This window comes from Candoia aspera, chromosome 6 (assembly GCF_035149785.1).
Source record: "Candoia aspera isolate rCanAsp1 chromosome 6, rCanAsp1.hap2, whole genome shotgun sequence".
NCBI classification, from domain to species: Eukaryota; Metazoa; Chordata; class Lepidosauria; order Squamata; family Boidae; genus Candoia; species Candoia aspera.
The window spans coordinates 45,807,499-45,827,865 of record NC_086158.1 but is presented as its reverse complement, the minus strand read 5'-3'; the positions used below and the strand labels follow the sequence as shown (position 1 = coordinate 45,827,865).

Here is a 20,367-nt window from a genome sequence, read left to right as displayed (position 1 = left end):
AAATTTTCTCCATGACAGTTGGAGAGTTCTTCATGACAGTCTGAGAGTTGGGCAGCCTCTAAATCCAAGACAGATAAATAGTCACACACACACACACACACACACACTCATGGAATACAAACAAACTGCAAGAATCTCACAGCCCAAAACTTCCAAGAAGTTCTGCAGGAAATTTATCGTATGTATTGCTTAGATTTAGAACCCAACAATTCAAGAAACTTCACATACAGCTCTCTTTTTATTTTATCCCCACAACAACAGCCCTGAGAGGGAGATTGAACTGAGAAGGAGTGGTCCAAATATCCCAGTGAGGTCCATGGCTGAGGAGGGACTAGATCCTGCATCTCCCCAATCTTTGTCCAATACCTTAACTACTAAATCAATAAACGAGATGCAAAGTTAGTTTCAAAGGACTGCCTAGGATCCAGTCCTGAGCTGAAAGATTATTTTGGAGGCCAGTCCATACCTAGAAAGGGAGCTTAGCAGGCAACTTTGCTAATGCTGGGAGTATTAATTTGTAGCTCCCTACCCCAACCAGGAAAAAGAAAGAGCAGGCTCAAAGGAAACCAGGCCCAGTGTACAAAAATTACTGTTTACAGTGGAAGAAACAATTTTCTAATTTCTATTAAATTGCTGATGAATTACAGGAGGTACTTCATTTTCCAGTGCTGTGGTATACGCAGGTGTTTGTTTTGGGGCTGCCTGGCTGGTTGGGAAAGGTGTAGACATCTAAATAATGTAGTCTTTGCCCCACAATCCTTTGCCCCCCATCACTTACCTTGGGTTTCTTTTATATGGTGCCTTAGGGCGCTGGGAGCTGTACGCCGGTAACAGCTGTTCCGTTGCCAGGCTTCTGTGCCACCTGCCCATCCAACTTCATCCTCCCAGTCCAGACTCCAGTCTGACCGTCCTGCACGTGTCCTTGGACACCCACCCTTCCAGACCTGTACATCTGCTGCAGTTTCAATCCTTTTGGTATCTGCCACATATTGTGACCTGGCAATTTCACATCCAGGGTCCAACTCCTGATTGCCATTCTCATGTCTCAAGGACCAAGGTGGAGGATCTTCTAGGGCAGAGTGATTTATAACATCCATGGTGCAGCTCCCAGAAACCAGCCCTGAATGTTGGGTATTGTGGGAGACTTCACATAACATAAATAAGCCTTCTGGCTTCTCAAAGTACTTCCACTCAGTGCTGTAGTCCACATACCTGTCATTTCCCTTCATATCACGCCCATCCAAGTTATGGCTACCTGTGTTCCAATCTTCTTTTGGACAGTCACTGAAATTCCAGTTTCCTTTCCAATGGTTTTTATCCAAATGTTCTGCATTTCTGGAGAATCTAAAGTCCGCGTCCTGGCCACCCTTATGCACGACAAAAGGCTTCTTGTGAACCACTCTGGTCTCACTCTCACCGTCTGTATAGTAGCCGTCTTCTTCCTGATAATCATTGCTTCCTGTCTCATGCTCCAAATACAGATTCATCTTCCTCTGGTCCACAGATTGTTTACCGTCCTCCACATAGTCCTTGCAGTCTCTGGTCACATCGTGGACCCTGTACCCACTATCTCCCTTCTTGAAATGGCCACAGACTCTGTTCACAGGTCTGATGACACCATACAGGTCCCTGATTTTATATTTGTTGTTCCAGTTTTTGCTGCCACCATCTTGCCCATGTCCCTCAGCAATCTTTCCCCTCCTTACAGAGTTGTAGCCTTTGTACTCACGGTTGAGGAACTGTGAGAGACAGGCCTGCTGTCCCGGAGAGATTATCTGACTTCTGGACTCAGAATAAATGCTCATATTCTTCCTGGTGTGCCCCTACCTTACCCCACCCCCTTCCCTTCCTCAGAAGGTTACCATTCCTTCATAACTACCCTTTCCTTGCACCTCACCCCTGAGGCAGCGCTGACTAACTGCCAGCAACAGAGAAGCCGTGCAACCTTCGTACTCAATAGGCAGCAAGTTCCGACAGCCTCTCCTTGCTGCTGGCAGGTAATGAGTAACAAGAGTACCACACTGGTGGATTGGAGCAGTGCCCTGCCCAAACCGGCTTCTCTGCTTTGTAATGCGGAAGGCAGGAGCAAGTGACCTCTCTTTAGGGCTCCCTGGTTTAGGAAAACTAAGCATGCGGTTTATGTGTTTGTATCACATGAGGACCTCTGGGTATGGGAATACATTTTAAAAAAAGGCAACAGCTTTGGGGAATTACCAAATCTGGACCTTTAGCTGTCTCTGGTCTTCTTGTAGGAGAAACATAGGCAGTTTTGGCTAAGTCACCCTGCATCAACCGTTACTCACAAATGCAACTGACAGTCATAAACATTCACCCCTTTGACAGCATTAAGTCCGCAGATGTATGTCATATCCCGTTTTCCAATGAACCATTCTATTCCGTCCAAGAAGCCCAAACACATGCATAATATTACAGCACTGGGTCTGAATGCTCTTCATATCTCAGAGCTCAGTTAATTCACATGCTCAGTCTCAAACCTATAAAACCCTAGATAGCTACTCCATGTCCCTGATAGTCCCCTGCAGTTTAATCATGGGAATGATTAAACTGCAGAAAATAAATTGTGGCATCTAATGCAGAATTCAACAGCTTGTATAGGAGGCCAATTCACTTCACAGGATTGCAAAGAAAAACATGAGAACACCTAATTAGCAGGTTTTCTAAGAAGATAACAGGAAGGGGGTGTTTCTGTCTTTCTATGGTCACTAACGTTTTTACCAGCCCGTGTCTACTTTTCTCAAGTCTCTCTGCTCCATAAAAATGATCAAAATCACAGAATGAACCATTATAGATGGCGGGGGCAGGAAGAAGAAAACACCAAGAAACAATTACGCAGTTATGCAAAGCACCCAAATGAGCCCAGTAGCTTATTCACTCAGTGGATCTGAGGCAGTACAGTAGGCATTTTTAAAGTGTATCTTTCCAAAGATCCAAGCACTAATGGCTTTCCACAAATGAATTTTATAGTTGCAACATCAGTGAAAATGGAAAGTATTTGCACATCATACTTTATGCACACAGTGATTGGCAGCAAGTCATGCTCCTGAGATTCAGAACAACTTCATTATTTTCATTCTTTCCCCAACCCCAACCCCCTCATTTACTTGCTATTGGTACTGATCCTCCTGCAACAATGAACCATCGTTTTTGCATAAATCCATTCCATTCTGCTTCACACTGAGTTGTAGGATATATATAAGAACTCATATGGACATTTAGCCTAAATATACATTTTGGTGAGTTGTTTGCATGCTCTTTACTTATTTGCATTCTCTGTACAGGGTTTCACTGTTAACAGACAGAATCAGAGTAAAAGGGACCAGGAGTAAAAGGAGGGTGCATTCCCATTATTCTTACCTATTTTTTATTTTTGAACACCTGAAGAAAGTTAAGTGGGTCTGTGATAATAACAGCATGCCATGGTGGTTGCGCAGAAACACCCAGCGAGTGAACAACATGCTCAGAAGCCAACGGGTAGCTAGAAAAACTTTTTATAACTAATGCGTTACATAATACCACTGCTCAAGTTAACAGTTTGACCTGATGAAAGTTGTGAGCAGAAAATGTAGACATCTAGGCTGTATTTTCCACCAGAGTATCCCAGTAGACACACAAATTGTGTGTCTACTGGGATACTTTGGTGGAAAATACAGTCTTCCACAGCCTGAGGCCTCATTTGGAAAGACACTATGGGACATTGAGCATAAAAATCCTTTCTGTAAATACTTGCCCCATCCAAAGTTCCTGGAAGAGCAAGAGGCAGTTTAGATTACTGTGCCCCTTAAAAACCAGTAAGATGTTGTGAGAGAATGGGGCGTTTAACATAATCTCCTGTTACTTTCTCTTTCTTTATTCCACCTATGCAAAAGGCAGCTGGGGGGAGGGTCCTGTCCTCTCCATCCACCCTCACCAAGACTGACTATACTCACCCTTCAGCTCCTGTAGCTCCAGGCACAGAGTTGACATTTTACAGTCACAGAAGTCCAGGTTCTCTAGTGTTTCAGCTTGTCCAGCCTCATCCTGTGGTTGTTCCAGTGTTGCACTGATCTCTGTGTGGGTCTTCCTGTAAAAATCTAGTTCTTGCTCTAATTCCTGGATGCGATTCAGCAGGAAAGGACATGGAGATGCTCTTCCAGACTCAACAGTGTTCCCTTGTCTCTCTTTGCTCCCCAGCTGCTGCTTAACTGCAGCTGGACTCTTCCTTTGGCTCCCTGGAGGTGGAAGTGGTGCTGGCCTGGAGGGCCGCATAGAAGTTGGAATACCCTGTGAAAGAGGTGCAGCGTTGAGGATGGGCCTTACTGGCAAATGTGAGGCAGAGACAGGGGTAGCAGGTCGAGGAGGTGGTGGCCGTAGCACCTTTCTTCTCTGTGAAGTATTCTCTACTGTACCACGTACAATATCTTTCTCACAGCTGAAATCCAGAATGGAAAAATGCCGGGCAACATTGTCCTGCTCAAAAGTGTCACAGCCACCATGGCCTATGGGATTTGTCAGGCTCTGTTCAAACTGAGCCAACTGCTCTGTCAGTTTGGAGTCAAGGTCCCCACAGATCTCCCCATGGATCACACCTTGAGGGTGTTCAGCCTGAGTACCTTGACAGACAGGCCAAATGTCCAGGTTCTCATGAATCCCACTGAAGCTGGAAGAATGGGATTTAGGTTTCTGCTCCTGACCATCCATGCAAACAACCAAGTCCTCACAAAGAATGTTCTCATGGATCAGACTGTGAGCTTCTCCATCCCACTCTAAGTGTTTGCAGTCTTTCAAGTGGCCCCATGACATTTGGGGACTTTGGATGGGCTCTGACTTATCCAACTGGTCACAGTGTTGAGTTTTTACCTGAAGTGGAGAATGAGGTATGGAAGAAAGTCCATTTACAGCTTTGTCAGAATCTAGGGAGGAAGAGCCTGACACTTCTAAAGGAACAGATCCAATGCAATCTTCCTTCTGGTGGTTTGGTATTTCATTCTGTTTTAGTTCTGAGTCCAAAGAATTCCTTTGTATCAGAGGAAGTTGACAAATCTTTTCCTCAGTATGGTCTGAGCTCCATCTAGGCTCCTCCCACATGCCAGGGGGACCTGCTTTGTGAAGACTGGCTGTATCAGAATCTACCCCCTTTGGCAAGTATTCAGATTTCCATTGCTCCCTAGACTGTAGGCTGTTCTCCAACCTCACAAACCGGTGAGGGAAGATGCCACGTTTCCCTCGAACTTCCCCCTCTAGCCAGCCATCTTCCAGAACCCCCAGAATTTGGATCCGTTCCCCCACCTCAAAGTCTAGTTCTGCTGATTCCAGGGCTTGGAACTGATAGAGGGCAATCCCATAAGGTCCTGGCAATGCCACCTCATCGCTCCACAGCTTCTCCTTTTCCTGGGGATATGTGTCTTTTGCTCCATTTAACTTTGTAATCTCTGATGAAGTTGGCTCATCTGGGTTGCTCTTGGCTTTTAGGGGACCCAAAAGCTCCACAAATCCCTCTGGGACGATGCCTCGGCGACCTTGAATCTCCCCTTCAAACCACCCAGGCTCTGGAATTCCAACAATGATAATCACATCCCCTTCCCGGAAATCAAGTTCCTCCTCCATCTGGGCTGAAAGGCCCATCAGTGCTCGGGCCTGACCCAGGGCGTAGGATGGCATCTCCAGTGTTGTGCCAGGTGGGAATGGGGGGCTAAAACCTGAGAGGCTGAGTTCTCGAACACACGATGATGGGAAGAAGCCACTGGCTCCCCAACTGCTTCGACCTTTGAGCCAAGGAGAGGCTACAGGATCATTCAAAATCACCAGGTCTCCTGCAGAGACAAGGAACACATGTTCAAAGAATAGCTCAGGCAACCCCTGTTCACCTGCCCTTATAGTCCTACTTGAGATTTCAACTCAAAAAATGGGCAAAATTTTTTGGATACAATATAACGCTTGATCAATGGGAGAACATGTGGAGTAAAGGATTGAAATTTACATTGAATTATAATCTGAAAGAGAATTTTTATAAGATGATGTATCATTGGTATTTAACACCTAATAAACTGTCAAAGATGTACAAGGGAGTGTCAAATATATGTTGGAAATGTAATCAGTGTGAAGGTACTTTTTATCATCTTTGGTGGACATGTAAGAAAGCTAAGAAATATTGGGATCACATATGTACTTTAATTCAGAGAATTCTCAGAATAAATGTACAATTGAAACCAGAGGTTTTCCTTTTAGGTTTGATGGATAAATGATAGAATGAAAACATGGGACTTTGTTCTTATATATGATAACAGCAGTGACTATTATATGCACAGAGGTGGAAGGACTTACAAGTATCTACAATAGAAAAATGGATGGTGAAGTTAATGGAACTGGCTGAGATGGCAAAACTGATTAAAGAAAATACTTTGTCTAGCTACATTTCTACTTTGAAACCACTTTTGGACTTTTTGCTTGAAACTGAAAGAAATGAAACTTTAATTTTGGGATTTGATTATTAGAATTGTTTATGATTATAGAAATATTGTATACTATTGTTAATTATAGATTAAGAGGTTAATGTATCTTATATTTGTACCAAAAAATTTGGAAGCTATTCTTTTTCTTTTTCTTTTCTGCATTCTTAATTTTGCTTTCTTTCTGATCTTTTCTTCTCAACTCTTTTTTTTCTGTTTTTTATAGTTTATATTTATTTTTATGTTTTTTGTTTGAAGTTAATAAAGTTTTATAACAAAAAAAAGAGAGAGAGAGAGAGATTTCAACTCAAAGCAGTCAGAAAGATGTGCTATATTCTCAATGGCATCTGGCAAACAACTTTAGTCCCAGTGCTGGAAAATGTGGCCTCTTGCAACTATCCTAGTGACTGTAGAGGTTATCAGACTTCTGTTCCCAGGACAGCAAGCCTACTAAGGTACAGATGTACTGGAAGCAAAAGGCCGTGGACCACTATCACTGGAGCTATAAGGGAGAAAGGACACAGAATTGAATCCCTTTTGATGGACTGACATAGAGATCTACAGGAGAGCAGAGCATTACAGATCTCTTTTGCCAAAGCAAGGAAGGCATGGAATGCCCCAGTACCTCTCTGCAGGGCCAAGCTGCCAGGCTCTTGGGAAGTAAAGTTGCTGATACAAACAAATAGCTTCTCTCCTTGCTTCATAACAGGAACATCCACAGACTCTACAAAGCTGCTGGGGAACTGACCTAAAATGGATAAGAATGAAGAGCATTTTCAATAGAACAGAAGAATTCCTAAATAGCAAAGATGATAGACGTGCTACTATCTCCTGACATGCACTTCATTCTTCACCCATGACATACAAGCACCACAAATCTTTCTCCTGCTGTCAGAGGTATCCACCCTTTTCGTCAGGATTCTCCCAGCCTTTTACACTGAAGATATGGTGGGAGGTGCAGCAGTATATAAAAATCGTTAATAAACAAACAAACAATATTTTGTGCTAACTATTCTGTCGTCAAATCTGTAAAACTGAGGGATTTATACATTGGTTTCCTCATTTAATATATGCTTGCTAAGATAAAGAAACTCTACAGTGTACATTGCTGGAAACCCCAAACCTGACTTGTAAATTGAGTTTTGCTACATGAGAATTGATAAACTTTGAAAACTCCCATTGGTAACACCAACAATAAGCAAATATAAGGAAAATGTTTTATGGTTAACCAGACCATTGGTCCACCTTACTTAGTATTGTCTACTATCACAACTGTACAGTTAAGTAAAATTAAAACTTGTTAATTGAAATATTGAAATAGAAAATTCCATAGAAGCACCAAGTGAGTTTGTGTTGGCAGATTGCTAGGAAAACATTTGGCCCAGGAGAGATCAGAAAAGTCACACACCAGGCATTTCTATAAAAACTATTTTATTTACAGAAAACAAACATATTTAAAGGCTGTTTGCTGAGAGGAGAGATTTCTCTCAGCTGCATATTCTCTGCAAGCCTACACAGAAGGGAAACTGAAACTAAAACAAGTTCAGGCAAGTTCCTCCCTTAGGCAATGCAACCATTAACACGTGAAAAAGGGGACAATTAAATACAACCTCTTCACCCAGCCAAAATGATTAGTTACCATAGTAACCTTAATCTGTAGTAGAAAACATATTAACACTCCCTTTTTTATACTACAGAATAAGACACAAACCAATTTTCTTTGACAACTCTGTATGTCTTTCCATTCACATTATTTTAACATTATCTCCCCTTTGGTTGAACAGAAAGCTACCATCCTTCTTCCTGTGTATTTCCAGACCTAGGTAATTTGTTAGAGTTCCAAAGCTTTTTAATGTGAAATGGCTTTTCATGCAGGCTTCAAAATCAAGCCTTTGTTTTTCTGTTGATGTAAACAGCAGCAAATCATCAACATAAATGCACAGATACATACAGCCTTGTTTGTCTTTCTTCATATATACACATGGATCTGCTTTTCCTTTTCCAAAACCAAAATTCTGCAGTTTTCATCTAATTTTTGGTTCCAGGATCTAGCAGCTTGTTTTAACCCATAGATTGACTTCTGCAGTTCACAGATCAGATTCTCCCCTTTTTCATAGCCAGGGGGTTGCTGCATCTATAATTTGTGGTTTAAATCACCATAGAGAAATGCAGTTTGAATGTCATAGTGGTTAACTGACATTCCTTTGAGTGCAGCAATTTTTAACAGTAATCTAATTGATTCACCTTTAGTAACTGGTGCAAAAGTCTTGTCAAAGTCTAAATCTTTCCTTTGAGTGAACCCTTTTGCAACTAACCTTGCTTTATATTTTTGGATTTTGCCATCAGCATCCCTTTTCAGTTTGAAAACCCACCTACAACCTAAACAGCGTTCATTGGGAGGTAGATTTACCAGTTTCCATGTTTTATTTTCTTTCAAGGATGCTAACTCCTGTTGCATGGCAGAATGCCAATTTTGTGCAATCTCAGGTGGTAAAGCATTCACTTGTTCTAAAGACTCAGGTTCTGTGAATATGTGAAAAGCCTTTACTGTTTCAGCCTGAAAACGTGATGGAGGAATGCCTTTATTACTCCTCTGAGATCTGCGAGGTAATACAGGGCTTAATTTTTGACTCCTATCACTTTCCTGAGAAGCATCTGTCTCATCAGACAGATCTTCAGTTTGCTTTTCTGGTTTAATGTCCTCATCAGGCAAAAGATCACCATCAGCAAGTCCTTGCTGTTCTCTTGTGGTGGTCAGATCAACTGGAGAGCTAGAATTTAATCTCCCCCAGTTTTGTTCAGCAAAAGAAGCGCTTTTGCTAATTATCAGTTTCTCTCCCACTATGAACCTGTAGCTCCTCTGGCTTTGTTCATAGCCAACAAAGATGGCTTTCTTTGTTGTGGGGCCTCCTTTCCTTCTCTGTTGTTTTGGAATATGAACCCAAGCAGTGCTACCAAACACTCTAAGATGGCTTACCTTTGGTTTCACACCATAAAACAAATGGAATGGAGTGTCCTGAATCACAGAGTTATACAATCTGTTTTGTACCTAACAGGCAGTAGATATTGCCTCTCCCCAATACTTAAAAGATAAATGTAAATCTTTAAGCATGCATTCCATCGCATTTTGCAAGGTTCTGCCCTTTCTTTCAGCAACACCATTTTGCTGTGGGGTGTAAGGGTTAGAAAGAATTTGTTCTATCCCCTTTTCAGCTGGGAACCTTTTGAATGTGTGAGAAAGGTACTCTCCTCCTCTATCACATTGGAGTGCAGATACAGGCCTAGGGAATTTTCCATTTGCCCATGTCACAAAACTTTTAAATTTCTCAAATGCCTCATCTTTATGTTTTAAGATGTAGATAAATGTGTATCTTGAGAAATCATCAATGATTGTCATTGCATACCTTGCTTGTCCAAGACTTGGAGCAAAAGGACCAATAAGGCCAGAGTGTACAATTTCCAAAGGTCTATTTGTAACTCTGTCACTGTGCTTACTCACAGGAGCTTTTAGTGTTTTGCATTCTTTGCAAACTACACAATCTAAGTATTTATCACAGGGTTTTATCTTTAGGTCAGCAGACAGCTGTGGCATTTGTGCTATATACTTGAAATTAGCATGACCAAATCTCCTGTGCATCAGGTGTACACATTGGTCATGGTATGGCGTGTTGCCAACTGCAGCCTTGCAGCTTGGCTTCCTTGCATTTTGCACAATGTACAAGGAGTCTTTTAATATACCAGCAGCACACAATTTTCCATTTTTACGTATCTCACAACCATTTTTCTTAAATGTTATGACATACCCTGTTGCAGCCAATTGTGCCACAGATAAAAGGTTTGATTGTAAATTTGGCACATACAACACACCTTTTACAGTTTCTCCCAAGCAGGATAAATACAAGTCACCTTGTCCCATAATTTGGGTCACAGACCCATCAGCCAAAGATACACTTTGTCTTTCAGTTTTAGACAGTGACACAAAAGAGCTTTTACAATTACATAAATGACAACTGGCCCCAGAATCTAACATCCATACATCAGAATTACCCTTCTCAGCAACCTGTGCAATTTGGGTTGTCTGAAGAGCCTTCTTCTGTGTTGCCCTTGTATTCTTCTTCTCTGTCTTTCTACTCTTGGGTCTCAAGGCACAGTCTTTCTGCAAATGTCCAGCTGAACCACAAGTGAAGCATCGCTGGCTGGCTAGTGCTGTGGCCTCAGCTTCTGTTCCCTTCCTTTCCCTTGTTTTCTGGTACTGCAGCTTTCCAGAAGAGATGGGGGGGATCTTTCCTCTCTCTTCTCCCATTCAGCGAGTAAGCGTATGTGTAACATACGATGGGGTGAGGTCTGCTTCAGGCATAGCCTCCAGGGTACAAATCCGTGTGTCCCACGTTTCATTCAGTGAGGACAGGAGGATATAGGATTTTGTGAGAGGTGTAAATTCCATTCCTCTTTCCTGCAACTCAACAAACAGCTGCTGAATATAATGCAGGTGCTCAGGAAGGCTATCTCCTTCTGCAAGGTAGGCTTTGTACAGCTTTTTTGTCAGGGTAACTTTACTCCCTGCTGTTGCCTTTACATACAAGTCTCTCAAAGCGTCCCAAAGTTGCTTTGCAAACTGCATACCTCGCACGTGGACTAGCTGATTGTCCTCAACTCCCAGGATAATGGTGGCTCTAGCTCACTTATCCTGTCTCAGCCATTCAGCACTGGGATTTTGGGGGGGTTGCTCACCAATTGGCAGCCAAAGATTCTCTCTGCGATGATATATCTCCATCTTCAGGGCCCAATTCAAATAGTTGGTCTCTGATAGGTGCTCCAGAGGCATCGCTGAGGGCTGGGAGGTAGCCATGGCTTCTTCCTTCTTTTGCAAGTCACCTCAGCTGGCTTCTTTGTCCTGTAGACCGGCAGTTGCTGGAAAATCTCCAGGTGGCTCCAAAGAAAATCTTCACAGATCTTTGCTACCTGCCTTTAAATTGTGCATGAGGTGTGGAGCTGATCTCTCTATTCTCTCTGGGGTTTTACTGGGCTTACTAGGTTTACTGGGCTGCTTACTGGGCCCATAACCTGTTGGCAGATTGCTAGAAAAGCATTTGACCCAGGAGAGATCAGAAAAGTCACACACCAGGCATTTCTATAAAAACTATTTTATTTACAGAAAACAAACATATTTAAAGGCTGTTTGCTGAGAGGAGAGATTTCTCTCAGCTGCATATTCTCTGCAAGCCTACACAGAAGGGAAACTGAAACTAAAACAAGTTCAGGCAAGTTCCTCCCTTAGGCAATGCAACCATTAACACGTGAAAAAGGGGACAATTAAATTCAACCTCTTCACCCGGCCAAAATGATTAGTTGCCATAGTAACCTTAATCTGTAGTAGAAAACATATTAACAGTTTGTATATTAATACTCTTCTTTCTTAAAATAGCAAGCATTTGTAACTGGATGACAAACTGGAAATGCTTAGTATGGCTTCTATTTTGCTTGGATCTAATCCATCCTTCATGATGGAATTATTTTCCAGCATCTTCTCAGCAAAAATGGGAGTCTAATTTCATAAGTCAGATCCAGTCTGGCATAAGAAAAGACAAACAAAAAGATCCATGGAAGGAGTGAAATATAGCTAAACAAAGGATTTGATTCCTAATATCCTTCCAGAAAATATCCAACCTTTCTTCCAGTGCTTCTTCAACGGAATGGTTATCATACAAGAGAGAGACAATACGTTGTTTTTCCTTTGTATGGGACAGTCTCTTCACTCCATCCATATCAGGTTGTTCTTTTTACTAGAAATGTGATTTCCATTATTCATCTAGATGATAATTGTATCTAGGATTTTTGTCCTTTAAGGAGCAGTGATATTTTCTGTATAGATATGGGACTGCAAGGACATCAACTGCACATGCTGTACTTGTCAATATCTCTAGTGATGATTCTCTTAGTTCTAATAGGGGCAGGAACAGATTCTGGAATACGTGTATTTAATCAAGTGGTTCGGGAGAGGGTTAACTCTCCCCATCTATTAGTGGCAGAAGGCAAAGTATGTCTTAGATATTTTTTCTGTTCTGTGATGTAGGATGAGCCATATGATTGAGCAGTCAAGGATTGCAGAGGGTTGAGAATGGCTCCCTCTCCTGGTAGCTTCAAGTTTTCTTTCTTATGTTCTCAATTAAATGGTAGTTGCTAGACTGCTGTACAGCTTGATTGAAATGGGAAAGCTATTTCAAAATGGCCTTCTTATGGGCACAGTTCATTTCAGCCAATTAATGTGACATCCAGAGGTTACCATTTTTGTTCACTCTGTTTAACTCCTTTTCCTCTGTTCTCTTTCTGACATACACACGTGGCCATGCACACACACAGTGGGAGTAATCATTGTTGGCAGAAAGGCCTGGTACAGAAACAGAAATGTCCAAAGTTCCACAAAACTTCATTCTGTAGGCCAGCGTTTCTCAATCCCAGCAACTTTAAGATCTACGGACTTCAACTCTCAGAATTCCCCAGCCAGCATGGCTGTCTGTAACGGTTCTGATATGGTTTCAGTATAAATCAATACATCATCCAAGTATACCAGTACCCCCTTAAATAAGTGGTCATGCAAGACCTCATTGATTAGTTGCATAAAGACCCCAGGTGCTCCGGATAACCCAAAGGGTAAGACTTTGTATTGGAAAGCCCCAAGAGGACAGTTAAATGCTGTTTAAGTGCCCACAAAAAGTCATCGAAGTCCTCTAACTCAGTTGCCTCTGCCTGGCATAGTTGCACATACCAATCAGCTGCCCTTCCTCTCAGCTTGTTGGCAATGAAATTGATCTTGCCATGTTCTGACCGAAAGTTCCGGCCCCAATCTTCTATATAATGCTTGGCATTAGTGATAAAGAAGGAGAGCGTTGTGGGATCCCCATCGAATTTCACTCCAAATGGTGGGAAGTTTCTTGCCGGCTCAGCTGGCTGTGGCGGTTCCGTGAATGTCAGCGTACGCCGAGCCCCCATGGGTGGTCGATCCCTAGGAGGTCTTGCCTCTCGCCCACCCCCTTGACGGGCTGATCGAGTCTTGCTTCTCCCCCTGGTTGATAGGGTACTATGCCTGGGGTACTGTGACGGCTCTTCCTCCCAATCCTCCGGGGTGGGCTCTGCCTCTCTGGGTAGATCCTTAAGGATTGTCACTATTAAATCCATTTTATCCTCTAATGCCCTCATACGAGCTGGAGTGACCGGCTCTTCCGGGGGTTGGTTGGTTACCACCACCCTCGGTGACAAGGGGACTTCGGGCTCCCAGGACAATTGTGGAGACCCCCTCCCCGGTGCTCTTTCCATAATGGTTCTATGTTCACTCCTGAGGCTCTCCTGCATGGATATCAGCAGCTCATCTAATTGGATATCCTGCAACTCCCGACGTGCTGCTCTTTGCGCTCTCGAGGTTAGCACTGGCCGGATTCTGGCCGCCTCCCGCTCCTCCTCGCTTCCATCACTTGCGCGAAGCTGAGGTTCTGTCATCGCTAGCGTTCCCTCTTATCCAACGATTGGATGGGGCTAGCGGAAAATGGATGAAATGATTCTCAGCTTTATGTAACGGTTGCCTAATCCCAAATACTCAGTCTCACAAGCTCGGGCTTAAAAATAACTGATTTATTAAAGGAATAGTATGCAAATACAGAGAAAGCTGAGAATGAGCAAAAGCGCGCCAAATACAAACTTAAAAGCCTTGCCTGTGAGCAAGTTCCGCCCCATCCCTCGTCAGGCAAGGCGCTCCCCCTCCCAGGTGCTAGAAGCCGTTAGACGCGCCTGGGAAAGTAACCTTGAGCAGGAGCGCAAACCCAAACATACATTCCAAGCCCTCAAAACAACGGAGGGCGAAGGAATGGAAAAACCCCGGGTGAAGGAACACGGAACAGAAGAGGACATGTGAAACGTTACAATGTTAACAGCACATTGAAATGAGAACATGACACTGTCTGGGAAATTCTGGGAGTTGAAGTCTAACACATCTTAAAGTTGCTGAGGTTGAGAAACACAGCTGTAGGCTTTTGGAGGGGTAGCTTTAATGTCAATAATGACACATATTCTACATCCTTCCCCTACTTTTCCAGTACTCAGTTCTTGAGCAGTAACAATTATTGTGAGTGCACATGTTGCTGTTTCATAACATGAACACCTGTGCATGCATCTTTTTGTAAATAACTTTTATACACCAAATCTCAAAATAATACAACACTACCATTTTAGAATTATCTCCACATTTTAGGATTAATTTTCATGATTCAATTCACCCATCTTTGTAGAAGCAACAAGCCAGAGGCACCTGCAGCAAGTTGTGATTTCATCAAATTCATAAAATATGTGTTGTGATGTCACAGGAAAACTCTGTTACTAACTTCTTTTCTTGTGACATCGTGACGCAAATACAAAAAGCTTGCATCACAATGTACATTTTGTCATTTGTCCCCTTCCATTCCAACCCCCCTCCCCCCCATTTGCATGTGAACCCTATATATTGGCAGTTCAAAGCAGGTTTAGGGAAAAAGAAGCCTGTCTCTTCTGAGAAGGCAGGCCAGCTTGCTCCTTTATCAGCATGGATGTGAAAATTCCATCTCATAATAAAAGTCTTTTGCAATTAACAATATTTTTCATTGCTACAAAAGACAGGATTTCTGATATTAAAAGAAGAAGGACTCAAAAATGGATGCTGACATTTCAGAATTCCTACATGTGTATGTATGCACACATGCACTAGTGGTATTGTTCCTGAATGCATGCATGCTCACTATTTGATGGCGTTAACAGAGCAGGGTAGGTTAAAAGAGAAGCTAAGGTAGGCAGGTCAAATATTCCAGTATATCCCATCAGAATATACTACAAATGAAGATCCATGTATGGGCATAGCTTAAGGCAGCCTTCCTCAACCTCCTGACTTCTCAGTTACCATAACCAATAGCAACAACATATCTGAAAGGCAACAGGTTGGGGAAGATTATTACAAGGACTAACAGAAGTAAAATTTTTAGATTCTGATAGAAATCATACCCTACCTCCTCTACCTTTACGAGAGGCCATCACCTTTAATCATGCCATAATGTGAATGTGACCAGGAGTCTTTCTCTCAGGTTTGCACAGAAAACAAGGGGTTGCTTTAATGAAAGGTAGAGAGATACTGTGCCTGTACCAGGTATGAAGCACTCATTCTGAGTAATTTTCAAAGCAGGCACAGCCCTAAAAACTATCCCAAATTGTTCTGATCCCACTTCATGAAGCACTGAGTATATTAAGACTTATATTCTTTGCTGGACCATTTGGCTGGTTGAGGAAACAAAACAATGGTAAAAAGAAAAAGGGAAGCAAGCTTCTGATATATTAATAGCTATCTTATTTCTCTAATTGCAAGACCAAAAAGTACAACATGGAGGTACCAGGAAGTGTGTGGGAGCCCAAACATTTACAGAAGTCCAAAAAAGTACTAAATAAAGAAACTAAAACACCCCCCCCCAAAAAGGGGTGGGAGGGGATGAAAAATTTCCCCTGAACAGCCCCACAGAGACTATGGGCTCATCCACACAGTTACTTTGCTGAGCTTTCCTCCTGTCCTGGAGCCAGAAGGAGCTTGTGTCAGCATAAATTGCACAGCATACCTTTAAGGCATATCCAGAATGGGGTTGTGCTGCATTGCTGGTTGCCATGATCTACCATGTGACACTTATAAAGGCAGGGATTGGTGGTTTCCTCAGCTAAAATTTCAGTCCCATCCCATGGAACCACAGGAAAAGTTACCACTAATTACAGTGCAGAAAGTGTGTTCGGATGGAGCTTATATATATCCAATCACATCTATTTCTAATTTTTTGTAAAAAGAGTTACTGACTTATCAAACACTAGATAGCAGCAAAGAAAGACTTAGAGTTTTTTATTCTTTAGTTAGGCCCAGGATGAAATTTCCTTTTTCTTTACTTAGCTTCAGCTCCTGAAGTACTTCTAACCCAACCAACTTCATGAACTGCCCCAGACCTTTTTGATGTACCTGTGACTCCTTCCTTCTTCCCAAAGAGCCAGAACTCATCTATGACTGCCAGCACTTCAATGATATCCCCCACAAACAGTGGCAGCTCCTCAGATACGCTGGGACAGAAATCAAAGACAGCCCGCACAAGAGACCCTGCCTCCATCTTTGGAATCTGCAAGAAAGGGATACAGAATCAGAGTTAGGACAACAATGGCACAATGTTACAAACTGCAAAAGGCATGTAACTAGTGGCAGAAATGCAAGAACATCAGCTCATTCCAGAAATCATGCAAAGGCTTGTGCCAGCTACTCTTCTGTAGAATACAAATCTTATTCTCACATCCCACTAACCATAGCATGACTATTTATTCATTCATTCATTCATTCATTCATTCATTCATTCATTCATTCAATTAATATTGCCGCCCATCTCAAACTAGTGACTCTGGGAGGCTAACAACAATGAAAACAGCCATAATATAAAACAATAAAAACAATAACAAAAATTAAAAATAAATATAAATATAGCCGAGTTATCTAAAAGCCATGGTGTTAACATAACCATAAAATGGGGCCCTTCCCACACTCAGGGCCCCAGGCCCTGGCACAAAGCCAGGTCTTCAAGGCCTTCCTGAAAGCCAATGGCGTCGGGGCCATCTTAATATCAGGAGGGAAGATGTTCCAGAGGGCAGGTGCCAGAGCAGAAAAGGCACGCTTCCTGGTCCCTGCCAGCTGACATTCCTTGGCTGACAGGACCCAGAGCATGCCCATCCTGCTGGACCGGATTGGACAGGCAGAACTGACTGGGAAAAGACGGTCCCTAAGTAACCTGGTCCCAAGCCATGAAGGGCTTTAAAAGTCACAACCAGCACCTTGAATTGCACCTGGAAACATACCGGCAACCAATGCAGCTCCTGAAGCACAGGTGTTATGTGTGCCAAGTAAGGTAAAGGTAAAGGTTTCCCTTGACGTAAAGTCCAGTCGTGTCCGACTCTAGGGGGCGGTGCTCATCTCCGTTTCAAAGCCTTGGAGCCGGCGTTGTCATAGACACTTCCGGGTCATGTGGCCAGCATGACTCACGGAACGCCGTTACCTTCCCGCCGAAGCGGTACCAATTAATCTACTCACATTTGCATGTTTTCGAACTGCTTGGTGTGCAGAAGCTGGGACGAGCAACGGGAGCTCACCCCGCCGCGCGGTTTCAAACCGCCGACCTTCCGATCGACAGCTCAGCGGTTTAACCCGCAGCGCCACCGCGTCCCGTGTGCCAAGTAGCCGACACTATTTACAACCCAGGCAGCTGCATTTTGTACCAGCTTCTGAATGTTCTTCAAGGGCAGCCCCACATAGAGCACATTGCAATAGTCCAAATAGGGGGTCACGAGGGCATGAGTGACAGTGAGTAGTGCCTCCTGGTCCAGGAATGGGCACAACTGGTGCACAACCCGAAGATGTGTAAAGGCCCTCTTAGCCACAGCTGCCACCTGCTCTTCCAGTAGGAGCCCAAGAGGACCCCAAATTGTGCACCGGGTCTGTCTGGGGCAGTGCCACCCCATCCAGGACCAAAGATGGAAGAACCTTGGTACCAGGTGGCCTAAACACCCAAAGACACCCAGTCTTGCTTGGGTTGAGCTGGAGCCCATTGCGCCCCATCCAGGCCCCCACAGCCTCCAGGCACTGAGATAGGACATCCACAGCATCACTCAGACAGCCCGCAGTGGAGATATAAAGCTGGGTATCATCAGCATACTGATAATATCTCACCCCAGACTGTCAGCTCACCTCACCCAGCGGCCTCATGTAGATGTTAAACAAGAGGGGTGAGAGAACCAAGCCCTGTGGCACCCCACACAGTAGGAGCCATGGACTGGACCTCTCCGCTCCCACCAACACTGACTGGAACTGACCCCGGAGGAAGGAAGAGAACCAACGCAACACTGTGCCGCCCACCCCCAACTCCCGAAGCTGGTCCAGAAGGATACCATGATCGATGGCAATGCCTTGCTAACCATTTTTAAATAACATTTCAAAGGTAGATCAGGCAATCTCCCACCAACCTGTTAGGCTATTTTGGGACATGGGTTTAAGTGTTCAGAAGAATACCAGTTCCATGTGGAGAAACAGCCTAAGGACAGGCCACCAGTGCAGAAATTCTCTGTGCTGGCAACCAATCACTTGGCAACAAGAAAATGGTTTAAGCCTCCATCCCAGGCACTTGCCCACAGTTACTCAATCCAGTCTACCTTACTTTAAGGACAGTGATGGGCAATTGGTTTTCCTGATGGCAGGTGAGGCTGAGAAGGAAGGGAAGGGAAATGCAACCCCGGGATCCACCAATCACTGCCTTTAAAATGTCCTGCATTAACACTTTAAGGGCAGCACCACCCATGTCCAATTAAGTCCACTCACCACTTCAGTCCAATCATGCAATTTATTTCAGCATATATTCCTGATTGCTCAAGGACAACATTATCATGCTGGGCCTATAGATTTACAGTACTAAATTATATTTGTTGCACCTCAAGCCTACGTGATCCAAACCAGCACAAGGGATTTCAGTTTGTATGTCATCTCAGCCAGATCGGATTCAGATCAGATCAATAGGGCTGGCAACTCTGATTCAGCATCTAAGTCAAATAAATAAAAGATAAATAAAATTCATCTGTCTTTTCCCACAAACTTCTGTCCCTCTCTCTAGTTTAGTGATTAGTTGCTCATTCCTATTTTCTTTAAAAGTTGCCCTCTATCATCCTGGCCTTATTTTCTGCTTTACTTCCTCCTCATGTAATCTGGCTCCTGACCTTCTGGCCTCCTCTGTTCCCTAGCTTGCTTTCAGATATTATTATTTTCAATCCAGTCCTTCCTTTAGCCCTTTCCTGTTTCATTTTGAACTTGGATGGATTTCATAGAAGGCTCCACGTCAATCTTGTACATCCAAAGACAGGGATGGGGAGAAGATGAATTCACTGGTAGAATATCTGCTCTGTATCCAATAAATCTGAGATTCAAGCTCTAGCACCTGTAGTTACTGATATGTAAGACACCTGCTTGATACACCATGAAACTAACCCTATTAGGTTAAATGGAGAAGTGCTGGCCTGGTATGAGGAAGGAATTACTAGGCGCATGTACACAACTGTACAGTAATCTGGCACAACCCCTACCTTGTCCTAAACCAGCCTTCCGTAGCCTTCCAGGTGTGTTGGACTAGAATTCCCTGACAGTCAGCAGTTTCTGAGAAAAATAGAAGTTTTAGCCAAAATATTTTGAGAGTGAAGATTGGGAAAGGCTTCTGAAAATATTTCACATACAACTGCAATCTCGATCCTGCACAGCTTGCTACACATTACCATACAATTTAGCTCTCAAACTCTTTGGTAAATGTCATTAGTTAGACAGACTGATAAGCCCCATGACAGTAAGAGCCACGTAGACCTTGGGACTAGATAAACTGTTCTGCTCAGTCCCAAGCAATCTTGTTTTTCATGCATAAACAGGTCATGGGGGAAAGCTGACATGAAACTACTAGTGAAGGAAGAAGTCTGTGGGAGCCATCCCATTTGGGAAATTGTTACTAATTCGCATACAGCTCTAAACCAGAAAGGAATCAGCTTCAGGGAATCAAGAACTGCAGTGTGTAGAGCAGTGTTTCTCAACCTTGGCAACTTTAAGGTGTGTGGACTTCAACTCCCAGAATTCCCCAGCCAGCAGGGTGGAGAAACACTGGTGTAGAGCAATTGTACAAATTGGGCAGGGCCAGGTTTTCATTTTTTCCACTGGGCTTTTGTCAGATTTTCAAGTCTTCCTTTGGTCTTAAAGGTATGTTGAGGGGTTGCAGTATAGCTGTGGTGCAAGATGGTAGAAAATCACACTTTGGATATTCAGAAGTGACAGCCAGGGGTGGCTCCAGAGCCAAGAAAAAGGGTTTGG

At 43.4% G+C, this 20,367-nt stretch overlaps 1 protein-coding gene across 3 annotated transcripts in view; it reads right to left on the bottom strand.

Annotated features, from left to right (window-relative positions):
* The window catches only part of DNMBP (dynamin binding protein), a 62,940-nt gene that overhangs the window by 26,342 nt on the left and 16,231 nt on the right, over window positions 1-20,367 (bottom strand). For all 3 annotated transcript variants that reach the window (XM_063306973.1, XM_063306974.1, XM_063306976.1), the window contains exons 2-4: window positions 16,456-16,609; window positions 7,072-7,194; window positions 3,948-5,810 (exon numbers count right to left, since the gene is read on the bottom strand). In XM_063306973.1, the coding sequence (XP_063163043.1) occupies window positions 3,948-5,810; window positions 7,072-7,194; window positions 16,456-16,600 (2,131 nt within the window). In that variant the 5' untranslated portion in view covers window positions 16,601-16,609. The remainder of the gene's footprint in view (window positions 1-3,947; window positions 5,811-7,071; window positions 7,195-16,455; window positions 16,610-20,367) is intronic.